Raw genomic sequence first — 19,643 nt, 5'->3', positions numbered from 1 at the left:
CAGCCCCGCCGACGTCATCACGCCGCGCGCTGTCGCTGTACGGCGCCGCCGGCCGCCAGCGTTGCCACGGCGACGCCAACGGGCGCGGCCCGGAGCGCCAGCGCCCCCCGGTGGGCCCGGCGGACCCGCGCTCGCGGCACGGCGGGACCCGCGCCCGGCGGGAGTGGCCGGAGCCCCGGGGCCTCGCTGAGGCCTGCTGCCATCCCGGGGGCCGCGCTGGGGCACTGCCGCCCGGGCGGGCCCCGGGCCGGGCCTGCAGGCTGGGGGCGCGGCGCTGCCGGAGGGAGAAGGCTGAAGCAGCCGCGGGGGCTCTGGGTGCCCCGCGGGGCAGCGGGAAGGCGACCTCCCCCCCGGGGCTGCTTTCCCACCCGCTGCTCGCCTGAGGCAGCTGGGGGCAGCGGGTGGCTGCGGTGCCGGGCCCGGGCTCCAGGCCCGGCCAGGCCACGGCAGCCCCCGCCCGGGAGGCCCGGGATGTGTCTGGTCTCGTATTTGTTTTATCAGCTCGGTTCAAGTAAAGGCTGAGGCTCGGGGAATGCGCTGTAACCCAGCAATTCTGCTGTGCCAGGCCCTCCCTGTTGCAAAGCCGCTACCTGCCTGGAGGTAAATTAGTTAATTCCTGTAGGAGATGCTTAGCGGTGGAAAACAAAGCCTGGAATGTGAAGTTTAGACACCCATGAAAAACCCGGCCAAACAAGTCTATTGAAAGACCTAACTTCCAGACAAGGAAATGCATTTCTAATTCCGGTGGGGAAACTGGGGTGAAGGGTGAAGTAATTGGGGTATCAGTGGGTTGAACTCCTCTCTTAAATCACAGACTCCAGTCAAGTCTCAGTTTTAGTGCAAGTTAACCAAATCAAGTAAGCTTACCCTCTTAAGGGAAAAAAAAAAAAAAGAAGAAAGAAGATCCAGAGAAATCCCAACCCTTTTATTCTTTACCGTGACTGCTATCAGGAGAAGCCAGTGTCCTGGGCCAACCTTAATTTTTGAACAGTGTTTTAAAATACACTGAAACAGAAGAATTTCTTAAGTTCTCATAACATACCGAGGATACAAATGGTCAAGATCAAACGGACCTCCCCAGGAGCCGAAACAGAGACCCACGTGCAGTCCCACTGCCACGGAGCGCCTCGCAAGGCACAACCATCCTCACCCTGCACCCTGAAACTGCTAAGGTGGGGCTGCCACCCTAAAAACCAGACTGAATTCCCCAAGCTCTGGGAACTAATGGCTAACAGTGTCTGAAGCTGCACTTCCCACAGCAAAAAACTCCACTCACACTTCCGCTGACTGCCACAGCAGCGGCTTGCTTCTCGTGGATCCCAGACCACTTAGGACTTAAATGAAACCCAGCATACTGATACCCACCTGGAAAATGATACACGCAGGATGGATGAGAGGACGGTTCAGTGTCATCCCAGGAGGAGAGGCGTTTTAACAAGCAAGCTAACGATTCGCACACCAGGTGCCTTTCCCAAGACTGAAGGTACAGCCAGTCAGACAACAACGCCTGCCTCGACTGGGGAGCTGTTCCGGAAGACAGTCCTAACTCCTGCTACAGTCATGTTCATACCCTCATTCCAGTTTATTTAAAGCCACGTTGTGTGTTATAGTTTTCTGGAAACAGACACGTGTATTTTGGATTAAGCGTTATTCAGGAATATTCAGATGCACCTTTTACCTTAACCAAAGGAACCTGATAGACCTAAAAATCTGCTGTATCTGCACAGTTCATCAGCGCAGTAAAATCTGCCTGGCTGAAGAGGAGATAAGTGATGATCTCTGGGATTTGGTCATAAAGTTAATGGGTTTGTTTGGGATTTGCTCCAGATTGGGCACAGACAAACACTGAAACAACGTGTTTCAACAAATAAATATCCTGTATTATTTATTTGTAACAATTTGACACAGAATTTTTATTTCTTTATGTGAATAAAATTGAGTACATTGAGTAGATTTTTGAAGGCCTGTCTCCAACTGAAGAAGAAATCTGGCTGACCCGTGCTGCTTCGAGGTCATTCACTTGTTCAGTGTGTAAAGTATGTGCCAGACAAAGGGTCCATGCAAGGCACTGCAGGATCCAAGGGGATTATGGTAGTGTATAATATGGTGCTGCATTTTTTTATGTAGTTTTCATACAAATAATGTCACCTGAGGAAGATGAGAGGAATTCCCAAATTCAAAAGTTAAATGGCCAAGAAGAAAACAATTCATGTAAATTTTACAGACTCTTCAATCATGCTTTGCACGCAAAGCCAGATTCCTTTCTGGTCACACGAGTACACAAGGTAAATAAGCTTTGCAATTATTAGCAATTATCTCTGAAGTGATTAATTTTCACAGACGGTATTTTTATGAAACTATACAAATCAGGTTAGCATATATCAGTGCGATAGTTATATTAGTTTTCTCTTTCAATGAATTAAAACTGTTGAATAAACAATTACGTTCCAGTGCTCATAAATATTAACATAAATCTTGGTCAGCTTTCAAAAGAAAGCTATTTTTCAAAAGACTTATTTGTCCCATAATATATTTAACGAGCCGTTGTATTGTCATTCAAAAGTGCATCAATTATACCTTGACAGAGGCAATTATACACAAAACAAATTATACACCCGTATGATTATCAAGAAGCTTGATAATATTCCTTAGCAGTAATCTTTGCATCACATGTTCCTGTACCTCCTGCGTGGCGTTAGGTAAATCCAACATGACAGCCTCGTGGCTGGAGCCACCTGCCGAGCTCCCCCACAGGCTGCCTCCCCCTCGCCCGCACCAGGCTGAGGCCTCCAGGCTCTCACCAGGCCTCCCTGCTTCTGCTTCTAAAATCCAGATGCAGCAGCAAGGGAAAGCAAGGTGAGCAGAGGTCTAACTCTGGAAAGGCTTTAAAATTAGAGGTTTTGATCCCCCGTGCATTACCAGCTCAGCTGTTCTGCAATCCTGCCTTTCACCTAACAATGCCCCTGTCCCTACACTGTACAGACTCCCACTTCTTGCTCAGCTGATGTTTTATTCTCCCCAGACACCCCCATCTTATTCACTCATGACAAGAAAAACATTATTCTGCTCGAGTGGGACCAGAAAATAGAGAGCTTCAGAGGTGACACATCTACCACCAGTCACATACTCAGACCAAGTGTCCATCTAGCCCGGTATCGTGCCTCCAGGAACACCCGGGAGAGGATGCCTCGGCGTGGCAGTCATGAATTTCTCAGCCACTGCCCTCAACAAGGTGTCAAACACCTTTTCTGAATAGCACGGCTTCACACCCGTGTTAAACACTTGACACAAAACAGTGCTTTTAAGGAAATCCACGTCATCACCTCGCGGGTGCAGGGAAGATATTTCTTCCTCTGTTTACGTTTGATGCTACAAACAAGTTTAGAGAAGGAGCTCAACTGCGAGTGCAGGACGGAGGTGTCTGGTGCAAGGGGGGAAGGACGGTGCCCCCACACCCTGTGCTTGGGGCTGTGTCAGCCACCGAGCACTTGCATCACCCACACAGTCGGGAGCTCAGCTCTTCCATGGGAATTAAAATCCCAGGACTTACCTACGTGAATTGGACCCCAAAAAAAAGCTTTTCTGGAGGAATGTCACATGAAGAGTTCTTCTAGAATAACTCCTTCCAGGTAATGATTAAAAATAGCTGAATTTAAAATGTAGGCAAACTCTAGTCTCTCTCAATCCCCATCTGTCAGGCACTTGGGTTTAGCATAAGGCTGTGTAACATGGATATTTGAGGTTTTAAAATAATGCCACTTTCAAGGTGAAAACCTTAGTTAGGGGGCCCCTGGGAGAGCCCTTGCTCGTGCCTTCGCCGAGGAATATTGGCTATCGGTCTAAACTGGTGACAAGGACATCTGTGTCACCAGATGACCGGCATTACCCACGTCCACTTGCCTCCCCGATTCCTCTGTAAGGCAGACCTGATGAATGCCTATTGCTTTGGAAAGTATTAGCACTTATCTCCCTTTTACAGAAAAAGTTAAGATTATTTTAAATATTTCTTCTGGTGAAATGGCAACTTGATTAAAAGCATTTCATAATCTGTTCCTAGCTTTAAAGCTAAATGTACAAAAACCAGTGCAATATGTTTTGCTCTTGAGAAAATTTTGAATAAATATTTCCTCAGAGAGCATAGGCAAATAAACTCCTCCTCATCCATACCATACATGTATTGTTTAGGGTCTTTCTTGTGGAGCAGCATAAATACTATCTAGACCCGAAGCCTAATGCCCGTGTGGTTTTTCTCTCTGCAGAGGCTCTGGCATGAAGCTCAGGGACATCGAGCAGAGCCCGATGACAGCAAGGCTCACGGCCATGCAGATGCCCATCGACCCGAGAGTCTGCAGGGAGGAGGGAAGCAGCGAGGTGGGCAGGAGCCGGTCACGGCGCTCAGACATGTCCATCATGATGGCCTCCATCTGGAAGTGCGTGCCAATGATCCCACAGACGTGGAAAACTTGGTGGCTGTGCCCTGCAACAAAGCCAAAAGCCAAGAAACTCCCTGGGCTTCATTAAACCACCACTGTGAGGGCTCAGCGGACCTTCTGCCTAGCATCCATTGCCTTTAAATATTTATTCTGCTAATTACTGTGGCTTTTATCATTGTACCACCAGAGCCCAGCGATCTTCCTCTCCAAAATGCAGCTGGCTCTAATGGAAATGAGGGATGTGCAGCTCGCTGCTGCGGTCCTGGCACAGGCAGCATGCTAAACAGCATCGTGCTTGTGCACAGCGTGGCGAGGGGAACGGGGAAAACCCCGGTGCGGCCAGGACTGCCATCCATCCTCCTTGGTGGCTGCTCCTACAGTGCCCTGACATGGCACTGTGAAGCACTGTTGTGCCACAGGTGAGGGTTTTTTGCATGAGAAATGAGTGCTTTGTGGTCATGAAACCCTCTGTGAAACAATTTGGAAACAGCATGCTTCCGGAGTTGCTCCCACTTTACCTAGGCGGGAGACTGCTGTATCTCGTATGTAAAACTACATTTCAGATTTCCAGCAGGGAATATATTATGACCTCTGGGAGTCACGCATGCATTAATGCGCTTTCTTCCTGAAAAGAATGAGAAAACAATGCCAGCTCACCCTTTGGGCACTTACCAATATAATCAAAGTGTCCTGGCGCGAGCCTCTCTGGCAGATGGCTAGCAAAGATGAAGCAAGTGAGGAAGGCAAAGACAGTGTGCTTGTAGTGGACCAGGATCGCAGCCTCTGTGCAGCTCTCCGCCGCGCACAGGTAGAACTGCAGCAGCAGAGAGGGGTCCACACAGGGTTCCGTGCAAGGGAGAGAGGAGAACAACACATTTCTAAAGGAGGCAGCACTGTTCCCTGAGCCCCCATCGCCTCTGGCGTCACCCAACAGAAGAGCTGTCGCTTCCATTTCATGCAAATCCAAGCCCCACACCTCCTGCCCTTAGACCTCACTGCAACAAAATTCCCACCCTGTTCCAGTTTAGGAACTAGAAAACTTGCAGCTTTCACAGGCAGTAATACTGCAGCATGGGCAAAGTTTGAGTGCAGGGCTTTGAAGTGGAAGGAATCTGCCTGTCAATAGGTGCAGGAAAAAATAACCAAATCTCTTTTCCTGCCGGAGTTTGTTTTGCTTAAAAAAAATAAAAGCTGGCATATTTTCCCAAATATTTTCAGACTAAGACAAAGCAGCAGATATTTCCAACCCTGCAGCACACCAATGTCTTGGTGCTGTGAATATGGGCTGTGGGAGGCGTACCCTGTAGAAGAGAGGGATGCTGTCGAAGAGGTACGGGTACACGAAGGCCAGGGTGCGGGAAGCCTTGCTGAACCTGGGCCGCTCTGCCTCCAGAAACCTAGAGGAAAACAGAGAAGGTATCTCACATGGCACGGCACGGCACATTAGGTCAACGTAAGCGCTGAATTCTGTTTGCCAGTCGTCTGCTGGGGACTGTGGATTGCAGAATATAGACTGCACATACATCCTCCCACGGATAACTGTGAATTCAGCCAGAGTAGCGCAGGTTTTTGAGAGTATTAAGGCTGTGACCAACCTCAGCTCACGTGGCTGAACCTTCCCTGACCAAACCTTGAGCCGGGGCAGGAAAGATTTAAGGACCACCCTCCCCTGTCCTATTCTCTGGCTCTCGCAGGTGCATCTCTGCAGCTCTGAGAACAATCTTTTTTATACTGTCCTGGCACGGGTGATTTTGCTTCTTTTACCATTGCTCATTAACTGTTACCCATCAGCAGCTAGGAACAGAGCTGGTCTTTAAACAGCTGCTTCCCCTGCAGTTGTTTTTAACTGAGTTTTCACTCTTGATTTTGAATCCCAGCTTTCTGAGCATGGCAATCAAGGAGAATACATCTGCCTTGGTTTGGAAGGCTTTGTAGGCAATGCAGCACCCAGGCTGTGATTGTCACTGTTTGTTAATTAAGCTGTATTGCAGCTTATGTCTGAAATGCATGAAATGTCGCAGCATCCTTCTTTTTTACATCCTGCCAAGACTTTGTGATTGTCATTTCAGAGAATGCATGGAGAGAGTTACTGAGATCACAAACTAAATTAATTAAACAAGTTACTTTTTAATGACATCACCATTATAATGGAAGAAGCAGCCTGTTGGTTATAATCACACCATATATGAGGAGGAAAGTGTATGTCTGGACAGGGATCACTATTCTGCATTTTGTTCCCCAGGAAATCATGCTGCTGAAATGTAGGACATACTTTGCAGCTGAAATCACAAAATAATTGACCATCCAGGTCCCCCAAAAAACCATTCTAAACCCTGGAGCTGCGTCGCAAGCCCTGCGCCAAGCCCCAAGCCTGCTCTGGCTGCATGGGGACGTGCACAACCCAAACAAAACCTGGAGACGGAAAGCCCAGGAGAGCCTCGAAGAAGCCTAGCAGCACGCGCTGGCCTAGCCGTCAGCCATCCTGCCCCATGCAGCATCTCCAGCTGCCCGCAGCAAGACCGGCACAGGCACCGTGCCCCACACCAACCCTTGCCCCTCCGGCGTGGGGGCAGCTGCGGGACAGCAAGGTGGGCATCAGGACGGGCCCTACCACGAGGAGGGCTCCAGCAGCAAGCCCATCACCCTGCCCTCCCATTGCAGCCACAGGAGCTCCAAAGTAGGAACAGAAAACTTCTCCCTCCGATGCTTCCCTGCTGGGAAAGATCAACTTTTACAGGGTATTAGCCCAATGTGGAAACAGGGAGATGAACTTGAGCAGAATTACAACAGACCTACCCACAGAGCAGAAGGGCTTTATCAATATGGCCCAAAATACAGGTTGAAACCCCCACGATTCAAGTTATACTCAAGAGCCACTGACTGATAAGGGCTTTCGTCTTGCTCGTCCTCAGTTTAGCCATCCACCGTGGCTTGTGGCTTGCTCAGAAGACATCACGATGATGCTGGAGAAGCCTCCTGCTCTATTTTCCCCTGTATTTCTGCATGATTCCTGCTGTATTTTCCAACCATGGTTTCACCTGCCCAGTGCTGTACTCCCATCCTGCTCACCTGCTGCTGCGCGGTGCTGCGCTCACCCTTGTCACGCATCTTCCTGCTCCTTCGGCCACGCACCGCTCCAACCTGCCCCGCTCTGTTGCCAAAACAGAGCCACCATATCGCAGCCTGGGCACGTGGCCAGACGCACGGTGACCCTGGGGACAGTGCCCTATTCACGCAGGATGGCGTGAAGTGTAGCAGAGTTCAAGCGTACTCTGTTCTCACCGTGAAAAGCACGTACAGGTTTTTCTGCTTTTGCAGGGATGTCTGCAGGGAGATGCCAAATCCTCAAGAACGAAAGAAACCTTTTGTGCAGCTGCTTATCATCGGGGTGGGGGGATGCAGGCGGATGCTCGCTATTTCAGTGCTACAGGGGTACCTAGCACTACGTAAAGGATAAACACACTTATTTCAGTCCGTCTGCATGTGTTTCCCTGTATGGCATTTCAGTGTTCCCAGCGCACAGGATGCAAAAACCAACCAACAAAAATCTTACTGTTGACTCATCAACCAGCCATCTAGGATTGGAATTTTTTCCTGTGAAGTTGGTAAAACTTGCTGCAGTAGCTTAGCAAATGCCTTTCTTCAGATGCCCCAGTGCAAGTCCCTGCCTTCATCATGTTGATGCATCCTCCTCTGCATTAACCCCTGCTTCTGTCGACCTCCATGGGGTGCATCAAGAGGCTGGGCACACTCTGCTGCTGCGTCCGGCCATGCTGCAGAAGCTCAGCCAGGTTCTGGTAGTGCTGACAGCCTGAGCACGAACCAGCTCCGAACCAGAGAGGTGTGTTGCCAGCCTCTCCCCTCGAGTGGCCGCAGTGCCAGACAGCCATAGACCCTCCCGGCTCCTCAAGCCAGCCCTGCCCAGGGTGCGGTTGGCGGAGCAACCCTGACAGCATTGCCGGGTGGCTGCTGAGCCTGTGCCGGGCTGGGCAGGAGCAGGAGTGCCTGGGCAGGTCCCCTCCGAGTGCACCTGGCGCGGGAGCATCACCACCCATTGCACAATTCGGTTTCGGGTCCGCTCCTGTCCAACCCCCCCCCTGCCTTGGATGGACATTTTGGCTGGTGTGACTCAGCCGAGGATGACGCCAAAGTGAACACAACCAGTGAGCAGCACCCTGCGGTGGGAAACAGTGTGGCCCAGGTGCTGGTGGTTTCACAGGGGTCTCAGGGCTGGCCAGCCCTGCTGCCTCCCCATCCCCAACCCACCAGCTGTGGCTCAGGCACCGCGTGGTGCAAGCCAGGTGCAAGCCACTTGTGGAAACCAGGGAAGCGCTGTGGCAGAGGCAGGTGCAAAACCATGCACCCTCATCCTCTGCAGCCCCACCAGTCTTACTCTGCAAGAGAACAGACAGGAGAGGTGGGCGGCTGGGGGCTGCCCACGCAGCTGAGATACTCACAGGTGCGGGCATGTGGAGGGGACACTGGCATCCCAGCCTGCCAGGGCACTGTTCCCATGGCTACCATGGTCCCCAGAGGTGACCCAGCCTGTGCAGGGTGCGGGATGAATTACGGGGGCTCATTCTGTGCTCACCAGCCTGGGGGTAAACCGGCAGCATTGCTGGCCCACACTGGGACAGTATATTCAGCATTCCTCCTCACCCAGGAATGTTTTCTGGATTTTTTTCTTATTTTTAAGCCTAATTTGATGGATTTACTACTTCTTTAATGAAAATTACTGAGACAACAGGAATTGCTATTCTATCACATAGCGATAGTTGCATGTTTTTCACATACCTTTACTTACAGTTTTGTAGCAGAGAGATGCTGACAATTAAATTTGCAGACCAAGAATTTTTTTTTAAACAATCCAAATTAATCTGGAACTGATCTCAAGTTGCTGATATTTCCTAAATGTTATCTTCAAGTGGTAAGTACTAGGATTAGCACATGGTCAGTGAGCTTCGTTTGCTAAGCCCATCTAATAAGACAATAAAGAGACGCACAGGACAAAAATAAGAGGGGGAAAGAGAGAAAAAGAAAGAGAAAGGAATGAGGAATATAAGGAAAAAATAGCAAGTCCCAGCTGGCATCATCACTGAGTGAGCCAAGAAAGATCCTTGAGTTTGCATTACTGCTTAGTAATAGCAAGGACAGGTCCAAATCTTCCACCCCAGGGAGTTACTTCAGCGAGTAACCCTCAGATCAAAAGGTGAGTAAATCCCCCCGTACTCAACAGACACTTAAATGAGCCAAATTTGCAGGATCCGTAAGGAATACCGAGAGCTTAGCACTCCCTCTCTCAGGAAGACACGGCGATGCTCAGCTGCATCCCACCCTGTGGCAGCCCCTCTCCTGCAGCAGAGCCAGCCGGGCAGTGTGATTTCTTCCTGCTGTGTTTGTCAGGACATAGGAGAATCTTCCTCCCTGCTGAGGCAGCATCATCAAAACACAGCCCTGTGCCAGGGGGGTCCTGGGGGCTGCCTGGGCCATGCCCAAAGGCCTCCCAGGGTTACGTGATGTCATGACAGGCGACCACATGCCAAAGAGCAACCACATGCCAAAGACACACCAAAATACAAAGACACCCCAAAACAGAAGGAAGGGATAATGCCAAACGATTCACGCTGCTTGTGAAAACAGGAATTGTACATTTTGCAAAGCGAACTGCATGTCGTCGTAATGGCAGACATGAGTGCTTTACAAACACAGCCTTCAGGGAGGTATCTACCATGAGTTAAATAAAAACCAAACCAGCTAGAGATCATGGCATGCATCACTGGAAATCAGCCAAGTAGTTTAAACATTTGAGATATTCCAAACAGATTGTCTAATGCCATTCAGGAACAAAATACAGCACACGCAATGCTGCTCATGCTTTAAAAATTAAGCAATTGACTGCAAGAATGCTGAGGTTCCTCCTCTGCAAATTTGTTGCCCGCACCTATAAACACACACACGCTCGCACATATATAAACACGCACACACAGCACTTAGGCTGATACGTGCCTTTGGCACGACCATGCTCATGTATAAACCCAAACACGTGCTTAAATGTTGGGTGCAGAGGAACCCACCCCTTTTTGCAAGTTATGTTAGAAAAAACAATGGCCAAAAAAAGGTGGATATTTTCCTGCCAGGCATGCACCATACAAAATCACCTTTTGAACTTTCAAAAATTAAAGCTACTTCACTTGTTTTGCATTTTTGGTTGTCAAACTCTCCTAGTGCTAACATGCAACATGTTTCCCAAACCAAAAATCCCCTTCTTCCCCTTCCTGAACTTAAGGCTTGTATTGTTACAATACAGAAAGCCTTTATTAATAATACTAATTAATGATTATGCTGTAGCAATCATGGCAGATAAAGCAGAAGCTTACCTGGAATAGCAGGACAGACTGGTGCTAATGACAGTGTTAAAGACTGCAATGGGGACGTAGCAGTGGTGGAAAGTGCTGTTGACCCATTCTGCTGGGAAAATGTACGCTGAGTACGCCAGCGCAGACCCTGGAAATACAGGAGGTGCCCAGTTAGTTCCCGGTCCCACCAGGACCCTCAGCATCCTCCTGGGCCCAGCTGTGAACCTGTGAATTGGCGCTGGGAACTCTTAGGGAAGGGAGATATGAGCAAAGGTAGGAGAGCAGCTCAGTTAAGGGGAGCATCGGGCAGACACCCCAACAGCCAGCTCCAGCAGACACCTTTCCATGAGGAACTGGAGGCGTGTTGTGCCATGCTAAGATCCCAGCTGCTGCTACGGCTGCTCACCCTGGGCTTGCTCCCCAGCGAGGTGCCACCAACTTCACCGACAGCACTTGTCTTTAGTGTGGGTTGTTTTCATTATTCTATTTACTACAAAGACTGAAGAGCATCACACAGCAAAGCCTCCATCCCGGGGCTGCCCGGTACCAAACCCAGCCCCAAATTATTATTTATGGTGGTGTTGGAGATGCTTCACAGTCCCTCCCAAGCACCAGGCTGTAGGGAGGAGGAAGAGGAGGCGTGGAAACTACATACAAACAGCCACTGTCCCCACTTGTCCCATGGGTACAAGCCATCTGAGCACCCAGGGTTCAGCCCTGTCCCTGGTGTCACCCTGTGCTTCAGCTCCTGCTGCCCCAGGGAAGTGCCAGCGACTGACACCCCACCAAAACCTCTGCCCGTCCTTACCCAGGCTGTACATGCTGAGAGCTGCGTAATCGAAGAAGTAGCAGATGTGCCGGGCACGGGTGGACATGGTGCTGAAGGTGTGGGCGCAGCTGGAGGCGAGGGGGTAGATGCAGCAGGTCAGCAGGTAAGCGAGGAGGGGCCAGGCATGGGGGTCCTCCTGGCCCCCCGGCCCTCGCAGCCGCCCCACCAGGGTCCATACGAAGTACCTGTGGGATGGAGGAAGGTGAGCATCATGCCCTCGGGTGTCCCTCCTCCCTGCTTCCCTAGCCTTGCTCCCCCCTCCTTGCTCCCCTGGCCTTGCTTCTACCACCTTCTCCCGTGGGTGCTAAAGACCCGCAGCATGGTACCTACCAGGCAGGCACAAAATGTGTCCAGATATTCAGGGTCTCGTTGGTCATTTGGAAGACGCTGAGGAGGCAGTCTGCTGCTGAGCTTCTTGGAGGGCGATACCCAAAGAGGATCCCCTGCTCCTGGTAGCCCTGCAAGGCAAGGACTGGCACTGGGGGCAGTTGGAGGAGAAGAAGGACAGATCGGAGGAGAAGGAAGAACAGATTGGAGGAGAAGGAAGGTTGCCAAAAGGAGGGTGCCCATAATTCAGGACCCAGGACCCTGCTGTGAGGACAGAGTCATGTCCCTTCCATGGGAGGTGATCCCCGGGAAGGGGCGGCCACCCCGACACGCTGCTCCCACTTGTCACCTCCCAAAACCCCACCAAGCCTCGGACTTAGGGAAGAAAAACTCCTCTCTGACCTTAGGCACTTGGTTGATGCTGAGCAGCCGGGGTAACTTCAGGCTCAGCATCGTGTGGGTTGGGGCTCCGGCTCCGAGGGACGTTTTCGGCTCAGCTTCCCTGGGGATGAGCCCCGGCAGTGCCTCACACCCCGCCTGGCCACATCTCACACCCCGCCGGGGAAACGATGGGATGGGGAAGGGGCTGCCCAGTGGCAGCTGAAGCGATGCTCCCTGGGCTCAGGACAGGTGGCCTGGGGGAGACAAGCATTGGTGGGGATGTGGCACAGTGTCACCATGCAAGGTCCCAGACCCATATGTGCAAACACCTCCTGGGGTGTTCCTGTGGCATGGGGAGGGGAGACAGCATCCACCCCTGCAGGGGATGTTGGGCTCCCTCTCTACCACCCATACCCTAAAGGGCAGGGGGAGAAGGACAGCATGTCCCTGTGTCTACTGCCCAGAGGGACTGAAACTCCCTGTTATCACCCCAATCGAGCTAGGGGTGATGTGGGAACAGCGCTTGTGTGCCCAGAGCACCCCAAGGTTGCACAGAAAGCCCTGAGCATGCGCTGGGGGTCTGTGGGGTACAGGCAGGTCCCCTCAGGGCAGCAGGGAGGACTTGGGGTCCCAGGCAGCACCTGGGCTGGTTCACCTCCGCCTGCTCCCCATCGAACATCCCAGTGCTACAGTGCAGCCCCTCCAGCCCCAGTGTCTCCATCTCTTACCCGCTAACACCTTTGGCAGTGCTGCTTCTCCCCCTCCCCCTCCACCTCTGGTCTGTGAAATTAAGGTGGGAAAAAAAATTATTTCCTGCACCCTCCTGCAAGGGACCGCCTGGCCTGGGGGAAGCAGGGTGGGAGGGGACCCCGAGGCTCGGTGTGCTGGGTCAGCTTGGTCACACAGGCACATCACTTGGAAACCAGCAGACTGGTCCCCCCACGTTTCTGAGATGTCTGCAACCCTCCAGCCCACGGAGCCAGAAGAAGGAGCCTCCTCATCCTCCTGAGAGCCGCTCCCGGGATGGCATTTCGGTTGCCTCAGCCATCCCATAACTTCACACTGAGACACACCAAAATTCAGCCTTCGGCACACATTGCCAGTGCTGACAGACTTACCAGTCCCATGTAAACCACCTCGCTGCCCCTTCCCAGCCCCCAGCCCCTGGCATTACTCTTTGCCTTCTCCTTCTCTTCCTCCCCACCCAGACTCCCCCTCCCCGCACGGCCAAGCAGCTCTGGTGCAAACCAACATGGGCAACGCGCCACGGGCCACTGTGCACGGGGAGCGCCCGGAGAGAGGGAGGTGGCTGGGAGGTGGTTAGCAAAAGGGAAAAAATTAACGAGGCATGAGAGCAATAAACCCAACGTAAAAAAAAAAAAAAAAATTGGAAATGGCTTTAGTTAAAGATTAAATCAGAAGCTTTTTCTTGTCTGTTGAACTATAAGCATGCCGCCTCAAAGCTACCCAGAGCCTGCAGCAGCCTTCCTTGATGCCCGTTGGTATTCCTGAACTTTTCTGTGGTGGAAAGGGGACCTGAACCCTGCAGTGGCTTCCAGAGCCTCAGGACCCAGCTGGAGGGCAGGGAGCGAGGGCTGCCCTTGGTTATTTGCATGCTCCAAAAATCAAGGGCAGCCTGGCACCGAGCTCTGCCCCCCACACGCCTGCTACAAACACAAGTGAGGGCGATGATGGGACGGAACAAAAATAATGTCTCTTATCTCAGTAAAGGCGAGGAAGCTGCACAAGCCCTTCACAGAGGCACGCTATGGGGTGTGGGAGCCCTGGTTTGCAAAGAGCCTTTGGAGGGGAGACTGAGCTGGGCGCGCTGGGGTGCAGCCCAGAGGGACCGTGTCCAGAGCCAGGAGCTGGCCCCCTCGTGCCCCGCACCGGGCTGCCTCTGCCGGGGGACGTGGGAAGCACCGGGCCCAGGCTTAACCAAGAACTTGTATTTTTAAGAGCAAAATGAGTCACCGGAGCTGCGGGGAGCAGCAGCAGCCCGGGCACACCCTGCAGTCCCGTGTTTTCCTCCTCCTTCGGTGGAGTTTTTCCACCCGGGGAGCAGTGCTCCCGTGGCAGTGGCGTGGGACCAGAGGTGGGAGCATGTCACAGCCGTGACCTCTGCAAAGGGCTCCTTTGCAAACAGCACGTCACCAACTCCGCAGGCTCACCCGGCTGGCTGCAAACACACCTCTTCCTCCTCCTCCCCCCCCCCCCTCCTCCTCCTCACCCCCCCACGGCCACGCACAGAGCCCTGTGGGGATGCCAGGCACCACAGGCTTCAGGTGCAGCCCGGCAGCCTTTGTTTGTGCCAGGTTCACCCAGGGAAGGTTCCTCCCTGGCACCAGTTTTCACCCTTAAAAGCTGTGGTTTGTCGCTGGTGACAGGAGCCCAGACATGTCCCCTGTCACCCCATCACTGTCCCACCACCACATGCACGGACTGGGCTCCAGCGAGCGTGGAGCGCGGCCGCAGCGGCTCTCCCCTCGGCACGACTCTCCCTGCCAGCACCAGCCAGCAGCCGGTGTCTTTCAATGGAGGGAGAAATATTTTAGCTGTTAATCATTGACTTTTATGACTTTCTTACGGCGGTGCAAGGAGACAGACGAGTTGAACTGCAAAACTAGCAGCTGGGCTCCTTGAGTGCTCAGCACCGGCGTCAGCAGCGTGGGACATGCCAAGACCTTTTCCAGCAGAACAACAGAGGCTTTGTAGGAGGTTGTTATTGCTGCGGGTGGCTGCTGGTATCTGCTCGGGATCTGAGACGAGCAGGCAGCTCCAAGCAATACGCAGAAGCTTAAGGCTTTCTGAAATCAGTGTGTCTCAGGCACGTGTTGGAGCTGTTTGCCAGACCCAGCGCTTTCATCCGTCCTCCTTGGGGGACGCCCGCGCCGCCGTGCCTTGTCCCGCTCCTAAACCGCTGCCCAGTAAAACTTCCATGAACTCCACAAACACCCAGCACCGCCACCAGCTGCTGGTGCTGTAGGAGGGCAGTGAAAAAGCAACGGACTGCCGGCCCTGCCGCCCCATCCATCCCTGCCACACGCAGCTCTTCCCCACCTTCATCTTTTCACGGCGCGTGCGAAAGACTCCCAGCCTCCCAGCACGGACCCACGGGCGAGCTCATGCTGTGTAAACCCTCAGCATCCCCGGGGCAGCGACGAAAAGCAGCGAGCCCGACTGATCCAGGGGATAAAGCTGAGCGGCCGGTACTTACGGCGCTGCTCCTGGGAGCGGGGCTGGGTCGGATGCTGCGTTATCGCCGGCGCTGGCTCCGGGTGAACGTATTACTCATCTGTGTACAAACACAGCCCACATGGCTGAGCCTGGCCGGGCGTAGGCAGCCAAGCAAGCGGGCTGGGGCAGGTTTGCCAAAGCTGGCAGGAGGGCAGGGAAGCTCTGCCCAAAGCCCTGCTCGCCCCCCGCACCCGGCAGGATGGGTCCCGCACCCCGGCTGGGCTCGGCAGGAAGGACGCGGCGGAGGTCAGCCCCGCCGGCTGCTTTCCCAGATTAGGAGCAAATTAATTCTGGCTCGTCTTTGAGTGGAACAGGAAAAAGGCAACAAAATAAAACCGGAAATAACTGTGGCCAAACGCTCTCCGATCGTGCTCTGGATTAGCTTCGGCCGGGCTGCAAGGAAGTGGAATAAGGGCAGGAAAAAATATTAACTCACAGACCTCCCTGCGCATCTTCAGCTCCCAGGCCCCACCGGAAAACACCCGAAACTTGCTTAACTGTCTCCAAGGAGACTGTAAAGCTCAAACTCTCATGTAGATGAAGAGGGAGGTGCTCCCAAACTGGAGAGAGTTCTTACATCATTCCCAGCTGGACGGAGGACCACAGCTGGCCCGTCATGGGGGTCCCCTCGGTCACCACGGAGCAGGAGCCACTGGCTCTCCCCGCACCTGCACCGGCTGCAAAACCCAGCATTTCCCCTTCTACCCCGCTAAAGCCACCGTTTTTACTGCAACGGTTGGTAAAGTGTTGCACAATATTGGAACAGTGGTAGATCGCCAACCACGAGGGATGCACGAGCATTGCTCCTGTATAATTAAGTAGTTGGAGGAACTGGAGCCAGGCGTAATGCACTGCCCACGGGTCACGGGGAGAAGCACTAAAGGGCATTTGAAATCAGGGCTGGTGAATGTGCAGCACTATCCTGCATTCTAATTGTAAGGGAAAGTCTCTTGACAGCAGTTTCTGGGTGTAAGGCTGTTAACCCTTCCCTGCCAGCACTGCAGCACGGCTTCCCCTCGGACAACGGTTTCCCAGGGCTCTGCCGTCTCCTCTGGGGTGCCGTTCCCACCAGGAGGGATGCCCCAGGGCTGAGGTCATGCCCCATTTCCCAGTGTCGGAGCCTTGCTGGCTGACCCTGGGATGGGGGGTGGGGGGGTGGGTGGGTGGGGCGCAGATGTGGGGATTTGCAGCAATGGGCCCAGTAACAGGTTCCTTAACAACGCAACCCCTGTGCAGAGGGTCAGATCCTGCCAGCCAAACCCAGACCCCGTGGTCATGACTTCTGCTACCACGAAATCCAACCCTGGCAGCAAAGAGGAGCTTGCGGTGTTCTGGCAGGGATGAGCTGGGGATGCAGGGATGGATGCAGGGATGGATGTGTGCCACTGGAAGCCAATGCTTACGCTCCAGCGCTAGCCCACCCGGGGCTGGGTTTATAAACATCCCTGCTATTTGGATGAAGAAAATAAAGCCATCCCCAGGCAGTGCAAGGAAGACAATTTCATCACAGCTCTGCTCGGAGGAGGGGCTGCATCATGGATAACCGGGTGCCTCTGGGTCACCCACAGCTCCTGCAATGTTTTTCCTCCCTGCTGGCAAATTGGCACAAAACAAGGATTTTGTGGGCATGGGACAGGTGAGGCCGTGGCCGGGCTGGGCACACGCATGTCTGCATCCAGCTGCATGGCAGGGGTCAGCATTGGGAGATTGTCACCAACTTCATTCCCTCGCAGCCCCCGTCCCCGCAGGGCTACAGGCCAGGAGAGCAGCGAGCAGGAGGAAAGTGCTGCCTCTCTGCCCACCCCATGCATCTGGCACTGAGTGTGTGTTTAAAACCATCTCGTGGGCTCTTCTTTCCTCCAAACCATTGCCCGCAGAGGCCAAGATGTAGATTTACTCTACTTACCCCCTCGCCTGCACAAGTTTATGAGCTAGAGCCAGTCAAATGAGGTGGAAAGGATGAAGTCTGCTACTGTGCTGTAATAAAACCATGAAAAACTTTAAAATTAGTCCTGATTGTTTTCACACAATCGCTGACACAAACCCATCAAATAATCCATCCACATTTATTTGCACTGGCGGCTCGTGCACCAGCACCAGCTCTGCCTGGCAGCAGCGGAGGAGAGATTTTATACCCGAGTACTTCGACCCTGCTTTGGGCATGACCTCCAGCCCGAGGCAGGACTTTCTTCCCAGTGCCGTGCCCGTGTACAAGCAGCCTGGAAAACCTCGTGTTTCCAAACCCAGTGTTATCAGCGCCTGGGAAGGTTGTGCCAGCCTCATGGTGCCTCCCGTGCAACCGGTGCAATGAGTTTCAAACCAGTGGAAACTTCCCAGCACTGAATGGCTAAAGCCCAGCTACAGTTTTTGCAGCAAAATAGGAACTGAGCTGAAGTGCAACCACGCCAGCAGGATGTCCCGGGGGCCTGGAAACCAGCAGCGAGCACAAATCAGCCAAGAGCTTCTGCTGGCTCTTGCTCCTGGGGTCAAAGCACTGGGAAAAGGCACTTTGGGGAAGCTCCCAGCTGCACGGCTCAGCTGCCCCCCAGGGAGCTGTGCTCTGGGTAAAGGTCTTGCCGCCATGGCACCAAGGCAGTGCGAGGTGGAGGGTGCTGCTGGAGCACCTGCACCTTCAGTGAAGGTCCGTGCAGCCCAAAATCCTGTGGGGTGATGTGCAAGCGGGACATCCAGCCCTGCATCGGTGCGAATGCCCAGGTGGTTCTAACAGGGGAGGCAGAGATGCTGGGCTCAGTATCCCAACCACTCTTCCCGAGCTTCGCCGCTAGCACATGTTTGCCAAGGGCTGACCACGATCCACCCCAGCAGCATCAAGCTCCATTCCAGCATACAGCCTGAAGCCCAGCTCCCCGGCAGCTCTGCTTTTACTGAGGTTGTTAAAAGCCAGAGAGGATGAAAAATGAAAAATCGGTATTTGAGTGTTGGCCGGATCCTGCTGCCCTGCTCTGTCATTGATGGAGAAGGGCGTGAGCTGCGTGCAGGGAGCACTGCTGATCTGAGGGGGGTCACGGCAGCTCTCGGTGCATGCTGTGGGCAAGGGGTGCCCATGGGAAAGCCCCAGACAGGGTGCCCAGTGCGGATTTTGGGGGGCCCTGCAAGCACCTGCTGGGAACTGGTGGCTGAGCGGTGCCAGCAGAGACGTCCCGTGGCTCACGACAGGGACAGTGCTGGCTCCGCTGCTCTGACACCAGCCCTGGAACACCACACGGCCTGGGGAGCACTGGGCACACACACAGCCCTCTGCATCATCCATCCCCCAAGCTGTGTGCTGACACAGCCCCATGCAGATGTGCACACCCGCCCCCAGATGTGCCCTGCACCTCCCCGTGCAGCTGTGAGCATGCAGCCCCTGCACAGCCCAGGGACAGCCTGGGGACAGCCACCACCCAAGGGGCAGGGGATGCTGCTGACCCTCATGCATGGGAGCAGAGCAGAAGCCGTGCCGTAGGTGCCAGCGCTCATCCCACCCTCAGTCACAGTGGCGCATGGGTCCGGGCTGCACCCCCTGCACTAGCCAGCACAGCACACTCTGGTTTTAATCACCCTCCGTTTTTTATTTGACTTACAACTGAGCAGCAAGAGCATAAAGGTGACTTTTCCCAGCTGGCTGTACCCCAGAAACACAACCACTGTTTGCTGAACTGCAGACAAACATCCGCCCTCAAAAAAACGAATGACTCGGAGCTGCGGGGCCCAGCGGCGCACCCAGTGCCACCCGTAAAGCCCCTCCAGGCTGGGGAGAGCCAGGGGCATGCTGCAGCCATGGGGCACGCTGCAGCCACCGGGCATGCTGCAGCCATGGGGCACGCTGCAGCCACGGGCACGCTGCAGCAACAGGCACGCTGCAGCCATGGGCACGCTGCAGCCACCGGGCACGCTGCAGCCATGGGCACGCTGCAGCAACAGGCACACTGCAACAGGCACGCTGCAGCCATAGGCACGCTGCAGCCACTGGGCACGCTGCAGCAACAGGCACACTGCAACAGGCACGCTGCAGCCATGGGCACGCTGCAGCCATGGGCACGCTGCAGCAACGGGCACGCTGCAGCCATGGGCACGCTG

The 19,643-nt window shown here is 53.8% G+C and overlaps 1 protein-coding gene across 11 annotated transcripts; it reads right to left on the bottom strand.

Annotated features, from left to right (window-relative positions):
- Nucleotides 1-85: 85 nt before the first annotated feature.
- On the bottom strand, nt 86-16,718 carry PAQR5 (progestin and adipoQ receptor family member 5). Of its 11 annotated transcripts, none has more exons than XM_080395030.1 (9): nt 16,000-16,716; nt 15,544-15,621; nt 12,348-12,580; nt 11,949-12,076; nt 11,598-11,803; nt 10,811-10,937; nt 5,734-5,830; nt 5,106-5,247; nt 86-4,477 (listed from the first exon to the last, which is right to left on the bottom strand). In XM_080395030.1, exons 3-9 carry the CDS (start codon nt 12,396-12,398, stop codon nt 4,230-4,232), a joined length of 999 nt encoding a protein of 332 aa, XP_080251156.1. In that variant the 5' UTR covers nt 12,399-12,580; nt 15,544-15,621; nt 16,000-16,716; the 3' UTR covers nt 86-4,229. The 11 variants fall into 11 exon arrangements, with proteins under 11 accessions (XP_080251156.1, XP_080251157.1, XP_080251155.1 ...); XM_080395031.1 differs by having other exon boundaries at nt 15,387-15,621; nt 16,004-16,716; XM_080395029.1 differs by having other exon boundaries at nt 16,004-16,716.
- Between the last annotated feature and the right edge of the window lie 2,925 nt (nt 16,719-19,643).

Source organism: Falco punctatus, assembly GCF_963210335.1.
Source record: "Falco punctatus genome assembly, chromosome: 7".
Taxonomy (NCBI): Eukaryota; Metazoa; Chordata; class Aves; order Falconiformes; family Falconidae; genus Falco; species Falco punctatus.
This window is presented reverse-complemented; position numbering and strand designations above follow the sequence as displayed.

Excerpts from the sequence above, each read along its gene's own strand:
- PAQR5 (XM_080395030.1), bottom strand. The coding sequence starts at position 12,398 with ATGCTGAGCCTGAAGTTACCCCGGCTGCTCAGCATCAACCAAGTGCCT. Across the intron at positions 5,248-5,733 it reads GCATCCCTCTCTTCTACAGG|TTCTACCTGTGCGCGGCGGA; the intron begins GTACGCCTCCCA and ends CTGCTGCTGCAG. Across the intron at positions 4,478-5,105 it reads AGGACACTTTGATTATATTG|GGCACAGCCACCAAGTTTTC; the intron begins GTAAGTGCCCAA and ends GCTTTGTTGCAG.